Source organism: Tamandua tetradactyla, chromosome 7 (genome assembly GCF_023851605.1).
Source record: "Tamandua tetradactyla isolate mTamTet1 chromosome 7, mTamTet1.pri, whole genome shotgun sequence".
Lineage (NCBI taxonomy): Eukaryota > Metazoa > Chordata > Mammalia > Pilosa > Myrmecophagidae > Tamandua > Tamandua tetradactyla.
The window spans coordinates 70,880,242-70,901,627 of NC_135333.1; the positions used below are offsets into that span (position 1 = coordinate 70,880,242).

Genomic DNA, 21,386 nt, shown 5'->3' on the forward strand with positions numbered 1-21,386 from the left:
TTTTGTATGGGTTACAATTCCACAATTTTAGGTTTTTATTTCTAGCTGCTCTAAGGTACTGGAGACTAAAAGAGATATCAATATACTGATCCAGCACTCATACTCATTTATTAAACCCGACCATCTCTATGTAATTCCAGCATCACCTTTGATCTTTCTCTTACTCTTCAGGAAGAAGAGTATTTGGGCTAAGGCCATTCTAACTTTTTCATGTGAGATGGGGCTGTTGATAATATGGGATAGGGAGATGGAACTAGTTGATGTTCTGAAAAGGCTGGCCCCTCTGTATCTGCTGGTCCCTGGCCCAAGACTTATCTGGTCCAGGAACCCATCTAGAGGTTGTAGGTTTTTAGATGTTACCCTAGTGCACGGAACTTTTGTAGACTCTTATATATTGCTGTAGGTATTCTTTAGAATTGGCAGGAATGGTTTTGGTTGGACAAAGTTATGACAAGTAGCAATGTCTAACTGAAGCTTGTGTAAGAATGACCTCCAGAGTAGCCTCTTGACTCTGTTTGAACTCTCTCAGCCACTGATACCTTATTTGTTATACTTCTTTTCCCCCTTTCGGTCAAGATGGCATTGCTGATCCCACAGTGTCAGGGCCAGACTCATCCCTGGGGGTCATCTCCCGTGCTACCAGGGGACTTTCATTCCTGGATGTCATGCCCCATGTGGGGGTGGAGGGCAATGGTTTCACTTCTCAGTTGGACTTAGAGAGAGAAAGGCCACATTTGAGCAACAAAAGAGGTCTTCTGGAGTTGACTCTTAGGCATACCTATAAGGTAGGCTAAACTACTGTGCTATAGACATAAGCTTCACAAGAGCAAGGCTCAAGATCAAGGGCTTGGCCTATTGATTTGGGTGTACCTAATGTTTGACGCAGTACCTGGGATCTCCCTGTTGGTAAAGTTTAATAGTTCCATACTGTTTCTTCCAACCCTCAAGGGACTTTGCCAATATTTTTTGATTATCTGCTTTATACACTCTGGGATGTATCCAGGCATTACATTAAGCTATACAGGATTAAAGGTTCTCATTCTTATTATGGGTTCCCTGTGTTTGGATTGTTTAAATGATCTATCCAGACAGGTTGAGTTAGATTATGTGCTACTGAAAATTTAGGTTCTGGACAAAATAAACCTTTCTTCCTTTGGTTTCAAAATGTAGGTGAAGTTCTAAAATATAGGCAATGTCTTCTTTACCCCTGTATTCTGCATTACCTTAATCCTGACCTGATTGGCTTTGGTCTTATTTCTAAATAACAGGTTATACATATATGAAACAGCCCCCCAAAATCCTGAAATAACAATTATCACTCCCCACTAACTGTGACTGCTATAAGAGCTTACAGTCTAGGCCCCAGTTTTTTATAGGTGTTTTCTAAATGAGATCATACAATATTTGCTTTTTTATTTCTGGCTTATTTTGCCTCACCAAATGTCCCACATGTTCATTCACATCGTTGCATGCCTCACAATTTCATTCCTTTTCGTAGCAGCACAATATCTGATCATATGTATATACCATCGTTCACCAATCTACTTCTCAGTCAGCATGTCTTTCAGCCACCTCCATCTGCTGGGCCTCGTGTAACGTCCAAAGTCAACAGTCCATCGATTTTAGATCATTTTATGTTCCCAAGAGGAAGAGCCAATAAACACACCCTCACCAAACAGAAAATGCAAACCTCCCCCAACTCTTGTCCCTCCCCCCATTATGTACCCCTGGAATTGCTGCTGTACTCCTGATGTTTTCCTGTTAAACATACCCATAGCATGCAATAGCACTTTCCCCTGTACCCAAAATTAATACTCTTTGTACAAGATTCATACCTTTGCAGTAGTTCATGCAAGAATTTATTTATATTTGTAGTGTTAATCAGTGAGATACATGAGACTATTTAACTCCTTTCAATCATGTTCACCTCTAATATGGTAATATTACTTATAGACCCACTAGTGAACCGCTTTCACTTCTATCTATTTGCTTATAATTAAGTTCAACCTCATTAGCTATCTGTTCACCCATCTCAAGCTTCTGTTAATCTCTAGGTCCTCTGTATTCTGTATTATAAGCCTCCGATTTTATCCTTAACATGGTCATAAAAGTGAAAACATCCAGTATCTATCCTTTTGCATCTGGCTTGTTTCATTCAGCATTATTCCTCAGGCTCATCCATCTGGTCATGTGGTTCAGGATGTCATTTCCCTTCTTCCTTCCTCTGCTTCTATGATTTTGTCCTAATTGTCTTTAAAGCAATTTCTTCCAGCACTCTCTCTCCCCTTTCTTTCCCCTTTTTCCCTTTGCTTTGTTTTGTTTTCCCTCCCTTTAGATCTCTTGGCCTTCTCCTTGTGGCTTTCATATCAAAATTTAAATCTGCAGAAATAAATTAGGGTACTAGAGACAAGCCTACACTACTGTGTTCCTGGAGGAGATTCTGTTCTAGCAGTCCTTTCGCTAGAGTAAGTTCCCAGTAAGAGAAAAAAGGAGCTTCAAGAAACAACCATCGCTTTGCCTGAGAATCTGTTGGGGGAGTGCTGGATGGCACTGCAGTTAGGACTTGGAGAACTGCAGGAAAAGGAGGGGAGTCTTTACCAGGCAGCATGAGGGGAGGAGGAAGTGGCAGGCAGTAAGAGCCAGTCAGGAAGAGTTTATGAAAGGGGTGGAGAATGCACTGCCTGCGTATGCTGCCTGCAGGACCTCTCTGCAGACATTGTGTCTTTGTGAGCTGCTGCAGAGGCCACGTGCATGCAGAATGTATGTGAATGTGTGTTGCTTAATCACATGGGTCTGTGTGAACTGCTGACTGCAAGAAACGGGAATTTATTGTTGAAAGGATTTTGCAGTCAGAATGCTTCTTTGTGGTTGTGTGGTATGTGTGACTGACTTTTTGCCAAATGCACTGTTCTGATTCCAGCTCTGAAAGTTTAGTGGAAACCTGGCAGACTAAGCCGACACAACAAAGTCAGAATTTAGAAGGAAAACATGGGGCAACATGAAAAGGGAAACAAGGGAGAGAAGCTGTTCCAATAAGAGAAAAGACAAGGAAAGGAGATTTGGAGAAAGAAGGAATGAGTTAAAAAAGAAGATAAATCATACAAAGAAAGAGGGGGAGCGAAAAGAAAAACAACGCATTCTTCCAGATATAGGCATGTCCTTGGTTCCCCTGGTCCTGGGGTAAAATATTTCTTAGTCTTCTACCCTTATTTCTTTCTAGACCCTTATGTATATCTGTATATAGAGATATTACAGATATATTTTGCTTACATCATGGGAATACAAAATGTTAGTAATTATCCAGAAATTATTTGTTTCTTAGCCAAGAAAAAAAAAATTTTTTTTTATTAAAACAATGTGAATTGCAAGGCCATTGAAACACACCCTATCTTCACATTCCAAAGATGATTATTGTTGTTACTTTATTAACAAAATTTAACAGGGACCATCTACACCTGGAATGAGATATTTAACTTAGTAATGAGAATTCTTCTAGATCTATATTGGGAGTATCCCAGTTTTGCTTTATAGCCAATACACCTAGTACATATTTTTGGTTTTTCTTTCCCATTTTTTTGCTCACTTCATTTTTTTTTTAGCCTAAACAATTAGCAATTTGTATGTCTTCCTCTCAGGTTTTCCTGAACTTGATTAACATTTTCTTTCACTTCTTTCTTTTCCATTCCTTTATGGAAATCATTCTTATTCCTTTTCAGTCACTTCCTCCTCATTTCTTTTTCCGGTGTCTTTGTCTCCAGCAGAGGGGGTCCGATGGTGATGCAGAAACAGGGAATGAGGCCTGGGAGAAAGCAGGCTGGGAGTGGGGGAGGGGGGCATTGGCGCTTCAGCTGTTTCTGCAATCAGCCTATAAAAGGCAGACTGAAAGCCCTCCTGCATATTCTCTTTCTCCAGCCCCAACTGCTCTCCCTCTCAAACGTTCTCTCCACGTCCCCACCTTAAATGCCGCACCACCATCCCCCCTCTTCATGTCTCATGACATCACTCTCCACCAGCTGTGACAGCCAGGGACACTGACCTACTTTTGGTCTATTAAGCACTAAACTCTGTTTTTTCTACTGTTTTGTTCCAACATGTCAGTGGGCCGCTTTTTAAATACCAAAACATTTCACAATCTTCCACAAGATAGTAGTTATAGAGAAAATGCATAGTGATAAAAAGCTACTATGATTTTAGCAATAGCAATAATTATTGAACTTTGTAATTATTTCTTGGCTAATGGACGCTTGAATTCTTTGAAATTGTTCTGAGGCTTCCCGAGTGCAAAGGCCTACAGATTTAGGCCTTTGTCTTCAAATCAGTTCCCTTCCTTTTCATTTTGTCTATTTATTTCTATGTGGCTAATTCTAATGTTTATGTACTATTATTTTGAAATGTTATTGGAGACTTAAGCAAAAACAGCAGAACCGATATCTAAACAAAACTGTATTTACTTAGGCATAGAGAGAAAATGTGGACAAAATCAACTTTATGGTCTTTGGAGGGCTTGGACTGCTTGGATTCAAATCCTGGTTCTGCTACTTGTTAGCTGTGTGATTTCAGACATGTTACTTAGCCGCTGTGCTTCAGTTAGCTCATTTGTAAAAAGAAGCTACTCAAACTCTGTAGGGTTGCTAGGAGGATTAGATGGCTCAATATATGTAAAAGCTCCTTAGGTGTATTATGAGACTGGGGAGATACATAACTATAACTTCCAAATACGTAAATGGTGTTCGTTTTTCTTCATTCACCATTTATTTACTAAGCAGGCTAGTAGGATAGATTCTCAGTCTAAGATGTCTGCTCTATTTGTCCAAGAAAATTCTGAAAAATATGCAAAAAAGATAGGAACCTGTGTATTAGACATTTTGTCATTTCACTGTTTCACTCTCCAGTGATTTTTTTATTGTTAGGATGAAATGCAAATCAAATGGCACTGAAAGAGGAGAAAATCAAGGACAGAAAGGTGGGGAATTCAGGTGGTGTTGATGAGAAGAAAGGTTAAACAGGAAAAGGAGGGGAAATAAATCTAGCTCAATGGCTAATGTTGATGCATAAACAAAGAGGGCAAAAGGTAAGATGTTAACAGAATAGGTATAAACTGCTTTGTGTCTTTGTACCTACTATAAATACATTGATTTAGACTAATGAATGGGGTTTCCTAGTCTAACTTTTTCATTGCGCAGAGGACACCCAAGAAGACCAGGATAATTAGCATGGTGGTAGGCCATTCCTGAATGCATTCATACATTCAGGAATATTCAGATATTTATTGACCATTCAGGGTGTTCTGGTAGCATAGAGACTGATCTGAACAACCCTTGCAGTGGTTTGAATATTATAATTTCTGTGGTTGGACGGCACGGCTACCAGTTATATTTCCCTGGAAGGAGACAGAACTGAGTGTGTGTGTGTGTGTGTGTGTGGTGGGGGGTGGGCATAAATAAGGGAGGCTTATTTATTTTTTTCTTTTTCCTTTATTACATGTTGCTTCCTCTATTCTTTTGTACACCTTCCCTTTTCACATTTACTTGGTCCATTCTTCTTCCTTTCTTCCCAGCTTGATATAGTTTTAAGACACTCTAGTGGATAGACAATCAGATGATCATGAAATGACCACCACTGAATTAATCGATCTTCTCTTTTTGTCAAAGGGCACTAACAATGTTTGCTCATAAATGTTGAGGACTTTAAATAAAGAACATTCTACAAATGGTTATTCCAGTCTCCTTATTGATACTATTCTCAAACTTTCATGGGCACTACAATCAGCTTTTGGCCAATTCAATAAACTTTTCAATAAACAATTCAATAAAAAATAAACAATTCAATAAAAAAGTATGGCTCAAGAAATGCAGTTTTGCAGACTTATTCAGGTCAGAGATGAGGACCAAGGATTCTGTATTTTTGACAGGCATTCCGGGTTAGTCCTAAGTGGTAGAAAAAAAGAAATCTTACTAACAACCAGATGTAATTAAGACGGGGAAACACTTACACTACCCTCTTTCTATTTTTCCTACCAACCTTTTTTCGATTCAGCCAATTTACTGCCTTTCCTTCCTTTCCCACCCCATCTCCTTTGTGTCTGGCATCAGCATTTTGTTAGCATAGTTAGAGAGGCTCTTAGTTTAATGTGCCGAAGGGAGTGGAGGAAAAGGAGGAGGGATGTGGGTGGAGAAAGGCTAGCTCAGAGTTGAGCTATTCTAACTGCGAAGTCTGTTGTTGTCGGGCTGGTTCTAGCCGGCTGGCTCCGGGAGAGGAAGCAGCCGGCGGGAGAGATAGATCTATTGCAGCTGCTGCTACTGTTGCTTATTTGCTAGTGTTGGTTCTGATATAAGAAACCCACCAGCCACATGAATTTTGCAGCCATCACATTAGATACCGTATAAGGAACACTTTTTTCGGTACCGATAACCAGCCTGGATTCAGAGATTAAGTTCCTGTTTATAATTCTCATCTTTACTTCTTTGCGGCCTGTAGTTTTTATCAAATCCCAGCTTGCTTCCCTGTCTTTAAACCCAGGAGGAAAAGATTTGTACCAGATGGTGTCTGCAGAGTACGTAAAGATCTTTGCTTGACATGTAATGTCAGTGCAACTTCTAATTATTGCTGCATGAGTGAGTTATGCTTTTCCAGCCAATGTACATATATATCTATGCACACAAGTAGAATCAGAGACATGCAAGGTTTTTTGGACCCTAACTTTATTGGAGGAGATAATTGTCTTCATCAAACTAGCACTTAAAAAATGCCCTCCCCTGGTATCTTCGTATTATTTTACCAGGAGCTTAAAAGAATGTTTCTTGCTGCAAAGTAAGCTATCACATTCTAACCAGCCAATCTGATTGACTAATTGAAATAGGTAGTTACATACACATTTCAACAATGGCCAAATATAGATAATTTTAACATTGCTGTGTCTAAACCAGTGGTCTTTACCTTGATCGCACAATGGAATCCCCTGGAGCACTTGAAAAGTTACCTATGCCTGGATCCCAATCTCAGATATTCTAATTTAATCTGTATAGGTATGTGTGGTCATCCAGTTTTAAAAGATCCCCAATTGATTCTAATCTGGGAATAAGGGCAAAAATCTGGAGTTATTTTGGTTTAGGCAAAGGACACACTTCAACTCTGTTTCAACTCATAGGATTGGTCATACTCAGGACATAGTCAATTCGTTTAGTGGGTCAATATGTATAATTAGTATTAATTTTCCATGAATAATAATTGCTAATATTTACTGGGCACTTGTATGCTGTGCATTATATTCAAGTTAAGTTGTTAGCTCTTAAAATCTAAGTAGTGTTAATACGATCTTCGTTTTGCTGATGACAAAACAGGCTTTTTTTAAGGTTAAGCAACGTCATGCTGCTAGTAAATAATAAAGCTGGGCTTTCATATCCTATTTATCAGAGTCCAGAGATGATAAAGTCATCTATAGCATGTCTTCCCAAGGAATTTTTCTGACCCTAGGGCCTCCTAAGAATATTAATTTGCTAGTTAAAAATGAATGATGTATGATTAAGACAAGCTATTTATACTTTTGAGCGTATATTGTTACCAAAAGGAGGTCTGAGCCCATACCTGCTTAAACATATTGACTACGAAATCTCAAAGATTATGATTGACTCTAAGTAACAGCATTTCTGGACCTTGATTTCCCAGTCTGGAAATGCTAAAAATAAATTCTCCTTTATTCACTCATAGAAAGTATGAAGTGTGAATTTGATCACTATACATGTTGCGTGAGCTCCAAATGAAAGATGTATAAGTTGTCAACTCATCTTGTCTGAAACTACGAATTTATATCATATTACCTTATATATTTAACATATATAAGGCACTTTTTTCCAACTAGCTTAAGTCAAAAGTTGATTTTGAGGCGTTTTTTTCCAACTAGCTAAGTCAAAAGTTGTACACATTAGAAATTTCTTAGGATGTGTCTGGCACACAGTAGCAGTACATTGAATGGTTAGGTAGGATTGTTTTTTCTAATGGCAAGTTAAGAGTCTAGAACTCCTATCCATAGTCTCAGCAATACAACATACTTTGGGTGGGAGAGGTTGTATACTGTGAGGAAAATTTTATCATGAGCTGGATTCCTTAATAGTGTGATTGAAGGAGTAGGCAATGTATTATTGATCACTGGCTGGGCAGAGCCATGGAAACTTTTCCCTGCATCAGTTTCCCTACATGTATTTTGCCAGGTTCATAGTGTTAATATCTCTGGAATTAAACTTCCCATGATCACAAAATGCTTCTTAGTCTTTGGGTTGAATACTTCATGTCCTAGGAGAATGAATATCAGAAAGGAAATAAATAGCAACATTTTAGTTCTGTAGGCCTTGTCCTCTTTCTTCTAAAGGTAATACATCATATAATGTATATGTTCCTCTAAATGTACCCTCTATGAAAAAGTTCACTATCCTAGGTGATTCTCAGTGTGATAACTTATTAGTAAACACTTAATAGCACTAGCTCTCTGCCTAGCACCGTGTACATTTATTAACTAATTTACTGTTTATAATAACTCAATGAAGTTGATAATTTTAAAATCATTTTTTACAGTTCGGCAAATAAAGGCACAGAGAAGTTAAGTTCTGAAGATCCAAGCCAGGCAGTCTGGCTCCAGAGATTATCACTCTAGGTTATGTTAAATCTCTTAAAGGACTCTCAGTGCCCCGAGGGAATGACAGCCAAAAAAAAAAGGGCAGACTGATAATTAAGTTAATTATATTAGCAATAGATTGAGAAATAAGCGCTGAAAAGAAATTGTTGGCAAGATGAATGAGAAAGCGACATAACCTGTAAAAAGACAAACTAGTTAGGGATCTCTGACGTTAATGAAGTCATTTGGAAATGAATCTTCCAAGTAAGGTAGGACGGGCATCTGCTACCTTTGGTTTTACTTTTTATGATGATCTTCTTAACAGAGTAATAGCTGAACATACGCATATTCTTAGAATATTTTGGACTATAATTTTACTTTATTGTATGTAGTTCTGTAATTCACAAAACGTTTTTAGTTGCCTCATTTCATTCTCATAGCAGCGCTGAACTTTTCCTAACAAAGGTTCGAGGAAGACAACTTGTCCAAGAAGTTACACTGCTTTCTAAGCGGCAGAACTGGCGGTTTGACGCTACCCATCCCTTACCTCTAAACCTGCTTAAAGCCTAGAGAATTTATGGTGTAGTTTTAAAATCTGCCTCACAGTATACAAAGGCATTGTCTTTACTCCATACACGAGTAAGGACCCTATAGATATTAATGATCTTTGTCCCCCAATTTTTGTCTCCAGGGTGGGGGAAGACCACGGTAAGAGAAGATTCTAGGCGATGGCCGAAAGGCTGGGTGGGAGGTGGGTTGGGCTGGCCTGGGCGGAACGCACTGGCGTGGACAAGCATACGGGACGCTGGTGGGCTTGTGTGCGGGTTCAAAGTGCGGATGAATAGGCCCGAGGAGGGACTGTGAGGGCGTACGATGAAAGGGACTAATCTCGCGGTTTCGAGTTGGAAACAAACCTCGTCCCCTGCCCGTTTCCCTTTCTCAGTGCGGACGGTTTGAGGGCGGGTGGGAAGCGCGTCCTCAGAGAGTTCTCGTGCTCCCATTCCCCTCCCTGCGCGCGCGCTCCATCACCTCCCACAGGCCCAGAGGCGGCGATGGCTGCGAGTGCGGACCGGGGGCCGGGAGGGGTGCTCTCCACGCAGGTGTCACATCCGTAGGGCCCGCTTCGGCCCACCCCCCCACGCAGTAGTCACCCCCTGCCCTCCCCGCTGCGGCGTCTGGAGGGCGGGGCGGGGCCGGGCAGTGGGGCGGGGCCGGGCGCGCGGGCGGGTGCTCTGCACGCGGGCTGTCGGCGCGCGGCACCTCGGTCTGGGGAACGCGGGCGGCCTCCGCAGGCGTCGCGCGCGCTGTGTGTGAGCGGGATCGTGCGCGCGCGCGCGACGGCAAGTGAGCGTGAGGGAGTGAGGAGCGGTCGGCTGGGAGTGTGTGTGGGAGTGAGTGTGTGGGGGGGGTAGGGGTGAGGGAGAGCCAGACCGCGAGGCTGTGAGAAAGTGAGCGAGTGTGCGAGGACGCCCGTCCCGGCCGCGGTCGCCGCGGTTGCCGGAGGAGAAAGGAGGCGGCTCCCGGCATCCAGACCCCCTTTCCCCCTCCCCCTCTCCTTCTCCGACTCCGACTCCTGCCGGGCCTTCTGTGTTTCCCTCCGAGGCCTCAGCCGGGCTCCGCCGGCCGAGAGCCAGGAAGGAGCCGCCAGATCCAGGTGAGCGGTAAGATCTTTTCCTTCCCTCTGGAGGTAGGGGCGGGAGGCGGCGGCGCGCTTCCCCCCGAGGGGGTGAGTTCGGCCCAAAGGACTCCTCGACTGGCGGGGCTTGGCCCGGGGAGGGAACGGGGCGGTATGCACCCCGGGCCGGGGGCTTGTGGAGGCCGGTGGTCGCTCGAGTGCCACAGGAGGTGTGGGGAGCGAGTAAGAACCTGGGCTTCGCGTCTGCGCAGGGAGGAGGTCGATATTGCCGTGGGGCGTGTGACTGTGTCGGAGGGAGGCAGCGACCTCGGGGTGAAAATACGCTTTCCCGTTTGTGAGGGTGTGATAACCGTGGAACGCACGTGGGAGTGGAAAATGCGGGTTCTTAACCTGCCCTCAAGAGTATGGCAGTCTCTACCTCTGCTTCTTTCAGACATTCCTGTGGTGCTTCCGAGGGAGGAGAATAAGGTGGTGTTCGTTCTGCAGTTAGTATGTTAATTCCAGGTTTCCTCCTTTTATGTAAATTTTAGAGAGTGTGACAGTCATTCCTCTTTTCCCTTTGACAGTCCTCTGAAAAAGACTGTGGGGGACTAAATGGTTGCTTTTCTTGTATGTTTTTTTTTTAAGCATTTGTCCATGATGCAAATATTAACTCCTTCGGGAAAAAAAAAGAGGGGAGAACTTCCTCAGTTATTCCTTATTACCTCTTATAGCAGATTGTTATCCCAGTATTTTATTTGTGAATAGAAATGAGGTGTTAATTGTGTTCTGTGCGTGGGGTTATTGTACTCGCCATTTTTATGTAACTTTGATATTCTTTCAGTGTGCTGTTATTTTCCCATTAATCACATAAACTTTCCACATCTTTGTGGACTTGGGTTAAATTCTGAATCTTAATCGATGATAAACTATGGACAGCCTAATATAGAAGATTTTTCTTATTTGTGGACTTGTTACGTTTATCATATTTATGCACTGTTCTTAGCTGCTAACCATTAAGATGTTATTTAAATTTTATTTTCCTTTCGTAATATTGAGTGACTTAAAGGCCATTTCTTGTATTTAAAAACAGTTTATTTTTATTCCTGGACCATGCACACACACACACACACACACACACACACACCCCGCAAAAAAAAGAAAAAAAAAAAGGATATGAAAAACAGTTCATTTGAAATAAAACACTCTGAAATTCCCAGGGTGGAGATTGCTAAATTTTGGAGAGTAGATCTCTAATTTAAAACATTAACATTCATATTTACATTGTATGTTATTTGGTTAGTATGTCAAAGGGGAGCAGCCTATTTTGTTTTGAGGTTTATTCCTTTCTTTCTTGGTTAGTGCAATTAATTACTTCTTTCATTTGATTTTTTTTTTATTTAGTTGTTAGCTTGACAACATGGCTGTTGATGTTTTTATCTTTCTGTCTCCTTTTTTCTCTCTTGTCCTCTCTTACCCCCACCAGGTGCTGGAGTCTGCTTGTCAGGGAGGGGGGCAGTCTGTGATTCTGAGAAAAGAGCCAAGAAGGGGAACAGCAAATTCTGTCATACAATCCTCCACTCAGTCAAGAGCTGCTTTTCTCTTCCCACCTTTCTCCCTGCCAGGATGAAGGAGCTGAGCAGCTAACCTGTAAACTATTGGTTACCAGCTAAAATTCCACTTATCTTATTTTCTAGTGAATATTCTTCCCTAATGTTTTCTTAGAGTCTCAATTGAATGCACTCACTTCAGTAGGGAGTGGAGGGGAGAGTGACAAATTATCCCTTTTTCACTCTTCTCATTCCAGAGGAAAATTACCAGCAGAATCTTACAAATCTTCTAGCCCTTTTCAGCCATGTTGGGAAACCCCTGAAGTGGTTATTCTTATTTCTTTCTGCCCAAAGAACACCAACCAAGCCTCAGACATTAGTTTGTTGGGGCACTGGAAGAAACATATCTTTTAAAATATCCCCACTTTCCCCTTTTCCCAGTTTGCATTCACCTGGGATTTGCTGTTGGATAAGACACTAGCTTGATTTCTCAGTACATCTCCCTTCCCTATGAGCCGAGAAGGCTGATTGATCATGAACACAGGAAGGGACTGGGGAGAACAACACAGTGAGTTGTTCCACACTTTGGGAAGCAAGAGTAGATTTTATCTTCCTTTGGGGAGCAGGCATAGAGACCTAAACTGAGTGAAAAATGGGTGGAGGAAGAACTTCTATACCCAAGAACTTCATGTGAAGAGTGAGAGAAAACCAAACATAAAGTAAGGAGGGTGAGTTACATTGTATATTGCTTATTGACAACTGTTTTGGGGGCACTTCAGAGATTTGTAGAGAGACTTTACAAAGAGTATTCTATTCTGCAAGTGGGATTAAGTAATAAGCATATGAGAAAAGAGCTTTTAGCACTTATAATAGTTAATGTTATTTTAAAAGCAGAGAAGGGGATTATGTAGGAACAATGAAAAGTATTTTTCAGTGTTAGCTGTATTGGCATGCGCAATTATTTCAAGAGAAAGTGGAGTATGGAGATTAGGTACAGATGTTGGGGGAATTGTCTTTCATTGCTTGGAATTTTCCTGCTTGTCATATTAAGGCTTGTTAAGAAATAATACAGTATCTCAAAATAATCTGTGCACAACACAGTTTGGATTCACATGCCATTATCTATCTGTATGCATGTTAGATTTTCAGGAAAGGACTTTCTGGCTTTGTGGTAGCTAATGACATGGTGTTATTTTTAATGTTTGCTTTTCCAATGTTTTCCCTCTCAGAATTGGCTTGGAGGACAAAAGCAACAGAGCTGGCCAGCTGTATTCTCTTAAACGCTGGTCTTCATGAACCCATTTGCTTATATCTTTTTTTCCTTTTACTGAAATTAGGGGTTTTGTTTTTTCCCTAACTTTAGTCATAAAGGTAATTATTTCAGGATTGAGTGTATGATGATGTTGGGAGGTAACATTAGGCATCTTTTCTGTTTTTTTTTACTTTATAAGAGAAACTGAAAAAAACAATCTGACAGCTACAATTAGATTTCATGGGGATCCGCAACTGCCTGGTATTTAATTTTGAAGTATTGGTTTTTGGTACTCTGTGATTCAATACAGCAAACTCTTTTTAAATAACGAAATCCTTCTCAGTCCGTTATGAATCAGGTTCTATGTTTGCCACTAGGGTTAACAACAGTGAATAAAACAGATCTAGTTCTTTCTGCCTTCTTGGAGTTTACAGTCTGGCTAATTTCATTGATCCCTGTAACCTTTCACCTGTCTATCAGTTCTCCTGGCAATGATTGGAAGAGCTTACTAGATTCTTGATGAGTACCACTTTGTTAAGTTAGCAAAACAAAAATTTGCTCAGGCACTGGCATGCCTAATTAATTTTACTACCTGTCTTTCGAAAGTGGCAACACATTACAAAGTTGCGACAAAAAAATGGTAGTCCAAACTTTATATTTCTACCCCCTCTTAAATGTTTTTAGTCTGTTTTAGGATCCTTATATTCCATATCTTTTTTCTTTTTTTGTGAAACATAACAATTATAGAGAAAAGCAATGGAGTTCCAAGTACATATTTTTAGTATTTTATTATTTTTTTTTACTTGGGCAGGCTCTGGGAATCACAGGGTTCCAAGGACATTTTAACAAGTAATTATAGAACAGATTTTAAAGTTTAGTATGGGTTACAGTTCCACGATTTTTTTTCCTTCTAGTTGCTACAAGACATTGGAGACCAACAGAAATGATAATATAATGATTCAGCAGTAATATTTATTTGTTAAATCCTATCTTTGTTATACTCCTCTTTAAATAATATATATGTAAAAGCAATAAATTTCAAAGTATGTTGCAACAGTTAGTTGTAGAACAGATCAGAGTTTGGTATGGGTTACAATTTCACAATTTTATGTTTTTATTTCTATCTGCCCTAAGGTACTGGAGGCTTAATTCCATATTTTTTATAAAAAAGTTCTTTTCCCCCTTCTGATACTAGTGTTGGCTACATATTCTTATGAATTTAGCAATAAGGTTTCCAAAATAGAACACTGAGTCGCTATACAGGATCAGACCACTTCTGTGTTACTGTTCTGCTATCACATCTTTAGCAGCATTGCAGACTGTGATGATTTATCAGAAAACTGCGTCTTGAAAATTCATGCAGGTTTGCTCAAACAGCATCCTTGGAATTCTTCTCTGGTGTTTAGGATTTTCAGTTGCTAGCTTACCCCTTGGCACATGTGATTTGATTAGCAATATCTATAAAGCCTTGAGCATGAGTAAATTAAGTTTCTCAACTCCTTTTCCAAAGTAATTTCTAGAAGGAAAATGCTGAGGGAAGGCCTGACATTTAATCATCTTAACTTTGAGGTATACTGTGCATTGTTTCTCAGGATCTTTTTACAGATTTTGTGGCATGGTTTAAGAGTTACTTAGTATAACTTTCCTTTAAGTGAAATCATCAGAAATTTATTTGAATTCTAAATACAACTTTACTTTTTATTTTAATAGCTTTTGTATGCCACAGCCTGTTTTGGGAATTTTGTGGAAGATGATAATCTTAGTGTGAAGAGAAAGTCCCACTTGTGAACAGTACTTACTTTATAAACAATCCAAACAATACCACTTAGTAACAATACTTGCTGATGTATACAAACCTTGATGCAAGGAATTTTTTTCTATAACTTTTGAGCAAGATTTGGTAAGAGTATAAATGTTGGAATAAGGTTCAGTGCATGTAGTAAAGAATCTCAAAATATCATTGACATGTAGCTCTAATTCACTTAAAAGAGGTAGTAGGCAGTTGAAGGCCTATGCAGTTGTCAGGGGTTCAAGTTCCTTCAGCTTATGGTTGTGCTTTTCCTAGGGTTGCCCCCTGTTCTTACAATTTAGATAGTTGCAAGATCTGTTGCCATAACTTCCATATTCCAATTAGCAAGATGGAGAAAAGGCTAAGTAAGGAAGAGTATACCTTTCTTATGTATGCTTCCTAGAAGTTGTGATGCAGTACACTCAGATCTCATTTGGCTGAATTTAATTAAATGGCTACATGCACCTGCAAGAAAGCCTGGGGGAGACAGTCTTTTAGTTACATCACATGTGCTTAGCTAAATAGCAAGTATTTTATTATTACTAAGAAAGAAGTGGAAAATGAATATTGGGAAGCAAATGTGTGACTTTAGACAAGTTATCTAACCTCTCTGTGTTGTGATAGTTCCCAGATGCAGACAATAATAACTCAAAGGAATGGTTGTGAGGTTTGAATGAGAAAATCCAAATTATTTAACACAGTATCTGGTACATTCTTAAAATGTGAATTCATTTTCTTTATCCAGATTGCCTTTGATGCTATGTTTAAATATAGTAGAAAAGAGTACAAAGAAATCAGAAAACCTGAATTCCAGTCCCTATTTGGTTATGTCTTTCTTTAGAATGGGGAAGATACTTATCTATGTTCCTCACAGAATTATTATATACAGATTCAATCAGAAAATAGATGTGGAAAATGTTTAAACAGTCACTTTTTCTGTTTATTTTAAACAGAAAAAAAGAGATCATTTTTCTTCAGTCTTTTGAAAGAGGGACCATATTGAGTTGGGACAGGAAAGTGATTATACCCTCATTTTCCACCCACAATCGTGTACGTTATCATGTATCTTATATATAGCTGTCTGTTATATTTTTTTCACGGCTATTGGAGGTGAAAGTTATCAGGAGAAGGTTAGAGGGATTGTGCCATGATAGCTTTAGAAAAATATGTTTTCTCTGTTTTTGAGCTATACCGTTTGAGAATAAAGAGAAGACTATGGGCTGTCATACATTCTTTCCTGTCACTGCTTAAGCCATCTTTGATTAATACCTAGCCTCCTGCTTCTACTTTGATAGCACTCTAGGCTACCTTCAGGTTAATGTGGTAAAGAAAATGGTGTTTTATAAACTCAGAACACTTAATGCAGAGTGAACAGCATAGCTAAAAGATGAAATTGTATAGGAATTATCTATATGGACTTTCTTTTGTGATCATTTACTCCAGAACATAATTAGTGGATTCTGGGGTAATGGGGCTAACTATTATTATTTGATCATTATCAATTTTTTATTGTTTGAGATTCTTCTTTTTCATCTTATTCATTTCTTGTATCGTTAGTTAAAAGTGCCAGTGGGTCATTCTTGTTTTCCCCATCCTTACTGATGTCCTTTTCCCTTTACCCTTACTCCTCTTCTTGGTTTTTTTCAGTCTTTATCAGATAAAGTCTGGTAGACTTTTGGGTAGAATAAGAGAAAGGAAAGGGAAAACTAATCATGCATGTCCAAAATTATGTTTTTGGTTTGTTGTTTTTTTTTGTGGGGGGGATTGAAAATAATTGGAAGTATTAGAACTCATTGAAAAAATGCCTGGATATGCAGATCTTGGTTAAAAAAAACCCTGAAGCATAAAGTTGGTATTGAGGTGTACAATTTTATTGTCAGTTAATAGGATATTGCGTGATATGGAGGAAATTCATTGGTCTTAGAATCAGAACATGTCTTGAATTCCAGGCTGTTCTGCTTACAATTTTTTTAAACTTTAAGAAGTCTCTTAATTTCTCTTAAACGCAGTTTACTAATCTGTAAAATGACTGTAATACCTGAGTTATAATTGGAATAGGATATATAGACATGCTCATTAAATTAGTCATTCCTCTATTTGAATTTTGATATCATGCAGTTAAATATTTACAAACATCGGGGGTTTTTTTTATGTGGCATTTAATATCTTAGAAATGCTAGGTTCTAAGGATACATAGACAAGAAGTCCTAATTCCTCTCTGCAGTGCCTTCTTGACTGGGCCTATTTTAAACTTGGATTATAAAGACCAAAAAGAAAAAAGTAAACAACAATAAAAATGTTCATGGCCCCCTGAATATGTTTGTGGACTCTAGTTTGAAAGAAACTGCCTTATATTGGACTTATTCTGTGAACATGGCTTTCAACTACGACTTAAACCTACATAAAAAGAAATGATCATCTACACAATAACATAGAATTTAAGAATTCATCTTAATAGCTCTGGCAACCCTAGTTAAGAAAATCCATGCAAACCCTGCATTACAATATAGTATAATAATGACTAGGTAATGTAGACCCATAGGGGAAAAATGACCTCAAGACTCAGAGGTACATATTTTAAGAAAAAGGAAACATGAGAAAATATATGTTCAGAAATTTGAAAGTAAGAAAGAATGGAGAGTAGAAAATTAGTTTGTATGGTTTTTATAGTATTTCAGGTATCATAATGAATATTCTGGAGATGGAAAGAAGGGCAGGGTTGAGGTGTGTACAGTGTGTGTTAAGTAGGAGGGAGAGATAGAAGTCAGGAACAATTCCCAAATTTCTGGATTCAGTGCATGGTGGTGACATTAATTAGTATGAGTAGAATAGGTGATGAAAGATAAATAAATAACAAGTTCAAATTTTTGTGTGCTCAATATAAGGCAGTGTGAATGACAAGGATGCCTGTTAGGCAATTGAAATGAAGTCTTAGAACTTTTAGTTTGAAAGAGACATTTGATGGATCAATGATATATTCAGGTTTTAATGATTATTGTTGAAACTGAATGTGGATGACATTTCTAGAAAGGGGAGAAAATGGGCTTAAAAATTCGGGGGTTTTATGTCTAGCTTAGTATGGGAACCATCAGGAGAAGAGTTATTGAAAGAAACCGAGGAGTGCCTAAAACTTAAGATATACAAATTTGTTCTTTTTCTCCACAAGCCTACTCCAATATAGATGATACCATTACAGTGCATATTTATAAAAATTGCCAGATGGAGTTTGTATATTAGTATACAACAATGTTTTCTTCACTATTTCAGCCTTCTGAGTTTATATAATGTGGCTTACTTGGAAGAGTAATACTACTACTTACTAATGGTAAGAGGTACCTTAGTAGTTCCAGGTGGTAGATTGTGATTTTTGCTTTTTCCTTACTAGAGTATTTACCATTGGGTAAATAAATACCATACAAGAAAAATGAGGTGAGAGAAAAGGTCTCCTCATGTGTTCATTTGAACATTTCTTCTCTTATTCTAATGTAATTAAAAAAAATTATCCATTTATCATTCTGCAGGAAAGAATAGATTGAAATATATTTTTTATATATACATTTGGAAATTCTAAATATTCATAATGCATTTTGAGGTTTTGAATCCAAATATTGAACATTTTGTTTGTTGAGGAATCTTGAGCTGATAAAACTACTAAGCTTTGGATCCCAGGAATGTTTGCTTGAAAAATTGTCGGGTAGAAAAATTAAATTCTTCTCAGAATTGTTCTATTATGGGGATTAACACCAAAAGTTGGGGGAAGTAATCAAAGTAGTACATTCAAAGTAGTACAAATTTGTTCATTTCCCAAGTCAGAGACTGAACGAAGCACTTTATTTTTGAATATATCATTCCCAACATTTCAAGTAACCTTACCTAGATTATTTGATGTTTCCTGTTGGTGTGTCTGTCCAGAAGCTTGCAGGGAAAGATTTTCTCTTTTTTCTTTATCAGTTTATGGGAAAAAAGAAAAGTAGACGTTTTAGTATTATGTTTTAAAGAAACAGTAAGAACATTTATAAGAGCTTGTGGTCCTGAAATGAACATTTTAGTGAATAGACATAGGTCATTATTTTTTCCTCACTTAAATCTTTATACCACATGTTGCTCACCTACTAATACAGGTATTACTACCTCACTTTTTCTATATAGTTATAAATATATTTATAATAAAATATACATACATGTAGCAAAGTGAGGAAGGAGAATTGAATATGAAACTACAGATATAAGAATTAACGTAATTGGGATTTCTAGTGTTTGGAGGAAGATAGGGATATATTGTTGATTATTGGAATCTCATCTATTTTATATTAAGGGTTTTGAATTTTGGGGGAAAATAAATCAGTGAAAAGTAGATGATCAAATAAAAATAGATGATCCATGAAAGAATGTTCTTGATAATAAATAATATAGGGACTATCACTGAAAATTTCTGCTAGTAAGTGACCACTGTAATTATTAAGGTGCAGTACCTGCTGAAATGGTGAAATCTTATTTTAGGAAAGATTGCTACTTTCCATATTTCTAGAGGTATGAATTGGTTTTTTATTTGAACGAAAGGGTAGGAGACGTTAAAACTATTTGTCTATACTTGTTTGTGTAGTTAGTATATAATCAAAACATTTATTTTTGTGAAAGCCAAAAGTTAAGTAGATTTCTCTGTTTACTACCTTGTACATATATTTTCTCTTCCATCTTGATAGAGTTCACGTTCAAGAGGAAATAATCCAGGAAAAGAAAGAACACACAGGGCAAGATGTGTAGCTCCGTGGCTGCCAAGTTGTGGTTTTTGACAGATCGTCGCATCAGGGAAGATTATCCCCAGAAAGAAATCTTACGAGCACTGAAGGCCAAATGTTGTGAGGAGGAACTGGACTTCAGGGCCGTGGTGATGGATGAGATGGTACTGACAGTCGAGCAGGGGAACCTGGGTAAGACTATACTGAATTATCTTGTATTTTTATTTAGAGAAAGGTATATGGTGAATCTGTACGTTTTAGGAATAATTAAGGAAAAGGAGTCTTTATTTTCTAAGTATTATCTAATCTTACATTCTAATATATTTTATGTAAGAAACAAACACTAGTATTTATTAAACTCAATATTATAGTATTTAGGAAACCATTGGGAGGGAAGTGAAAGATGATCTAGTAATGTTCTTCTATTTTTTACTATCTTCTTGTTTTTAATACTTTGTTTATAAAGTGCTCCTATTACTAAATTAATCATAACCCATGTGTGATTCTTTATTTATAAAATAATAATAACAGTTTTTTTTTTTTTTTTTTTGCGTGGGAAGAGAGTCCTAATGATTTGGCTTCATTGGTGATAAATGTTTCTTGTATTTCATATTCTGTCTCAGGGTTACAAGATATCCTAGAAAAGTATAGATATTTTTTAGGACTGACTTCAAGAATCTCTAAATCTATTGCTTTAGAAAGTTATGAATTAGCATAACTAAATTGATCATTTCTTTTAGAGAGTATTGTATGGTGGTCTGTAAGGAGAATTTTTGATTGGCTTTCAGAAAACCCTTCATAATTCAGTGACATTTTTGACTGGAGTCATAATGAAGCCATTTGATTTCTAAAGAGCTATGGTTATTGTGAGAATTAGTATTATGCAATAGATAAGTACAATAGATAAGTACAAAGGGGATCTGATATTGTAGGATGATTTCATAGTTAGTTGATAAATCCAGACTCTTGCCTGATCAATTACTTTAGAAATATTTCTAAATTGTAATAACTACCTTGATAAGAGCAGTGCTCTTTATTTTCAGTCCAGTTGTTTTTCTGATATTTGTACATAGTTCTTACATCTGAATCTGGTTATTTAGCTTCAGAAAATCTGGGATAGAATTTGTTTCATTCTTTCATTAAATATCATTTGAACACTTATGTGCTAATTACTATGTGCAGAATTAGACATGGCCCCCACACCCTACATTAAACAAATGATAACATCTGTAAATGTTCAATTATTATAACTATGTTAAGTTATGAATGAAAAGAATACATGCCACTATTGTATCCATCCTGCACTTGTTACAAATACCTCTGATCAAATGAAGGCAAGTCATTTCTCTAAAATTCAGTTTCTGTGTTACGCTTTTTCAACTTAAATTTTTTCAATTTAATTGCATGTACAAATGTTGTTGAAAGTGGAGTCAGAAATTCAGGCACTTTGTTGTGTTAGGAGCCATGCTGTTGAAGCCTGTATGAGAGACAGAAAAGCCAATATAGCATATTTGCTCATTCAGCACCACTCCCACAGGCTTCTGGTTCCTGTTTATTAGAGACTGGAAAACCAAAGACTGTTTTTCCAAGAGTCCTCTGCCGATAGGCTTCTCTGTGTGAGCTAGCTTCTGTCAAGCACACGTACTAGTATAAGATTTGGGAGGTGGAGATGGGCATCTCCATTTTTAAAAGTATCACAGGTTGAGAAAGATCTAGGATTGAAAACTACACTGCTCTTGTTTTTTTTTTTCTCAGTTGCTTACTGCACAGTTTCACTTAGTTCTCAACTGGCATTTTCATGCCAATCTCCCAAAATTGGAGTTACTTTTCCCC

At 38.2% G+C, this 21,386-nt stretch overlaps 1 protein-coding gene across 12 annotated transcripts in view; it reads left to right on the forward strand.

Moving 5' to 3' along the window:
* The window catches only part of RIMKLB (ribosomal modification protein rimK like family member B), an 87,647-nt gene that overhangs the window by 15,680 nt on the left and 50,581 nt on the right, over positions 1 to 21,386 (forward strand). For 9 of the 12 annotated variants that reach the window (XR_013179523.1, XR_013179527.1, XR_013179524.1 and 6 more), the window contains exons 1-2: positions 9,862 to 10,262; positions 19,518 to 19,745. Coding sequence is in view for 5 of the 12 variants with exons in the window: in XM_077169950.1 (XP_077026065.1) it covers positions 19,571 to 19,745 (175 nt within the window). In the remaining 7 variants the exon portion in view is untranslated. Of the gene's footprint in view, positions 1 to 9,861; positions 10,270 to 12,399; positions 12,502 to 19,517; positions 19,746 to 21,386 lie in introns of those variants that run through there. The other 3 variants (XM_077169952.1, XM_077169951.1, XM_077169953.1) reach the window with 3 other exon arrangements.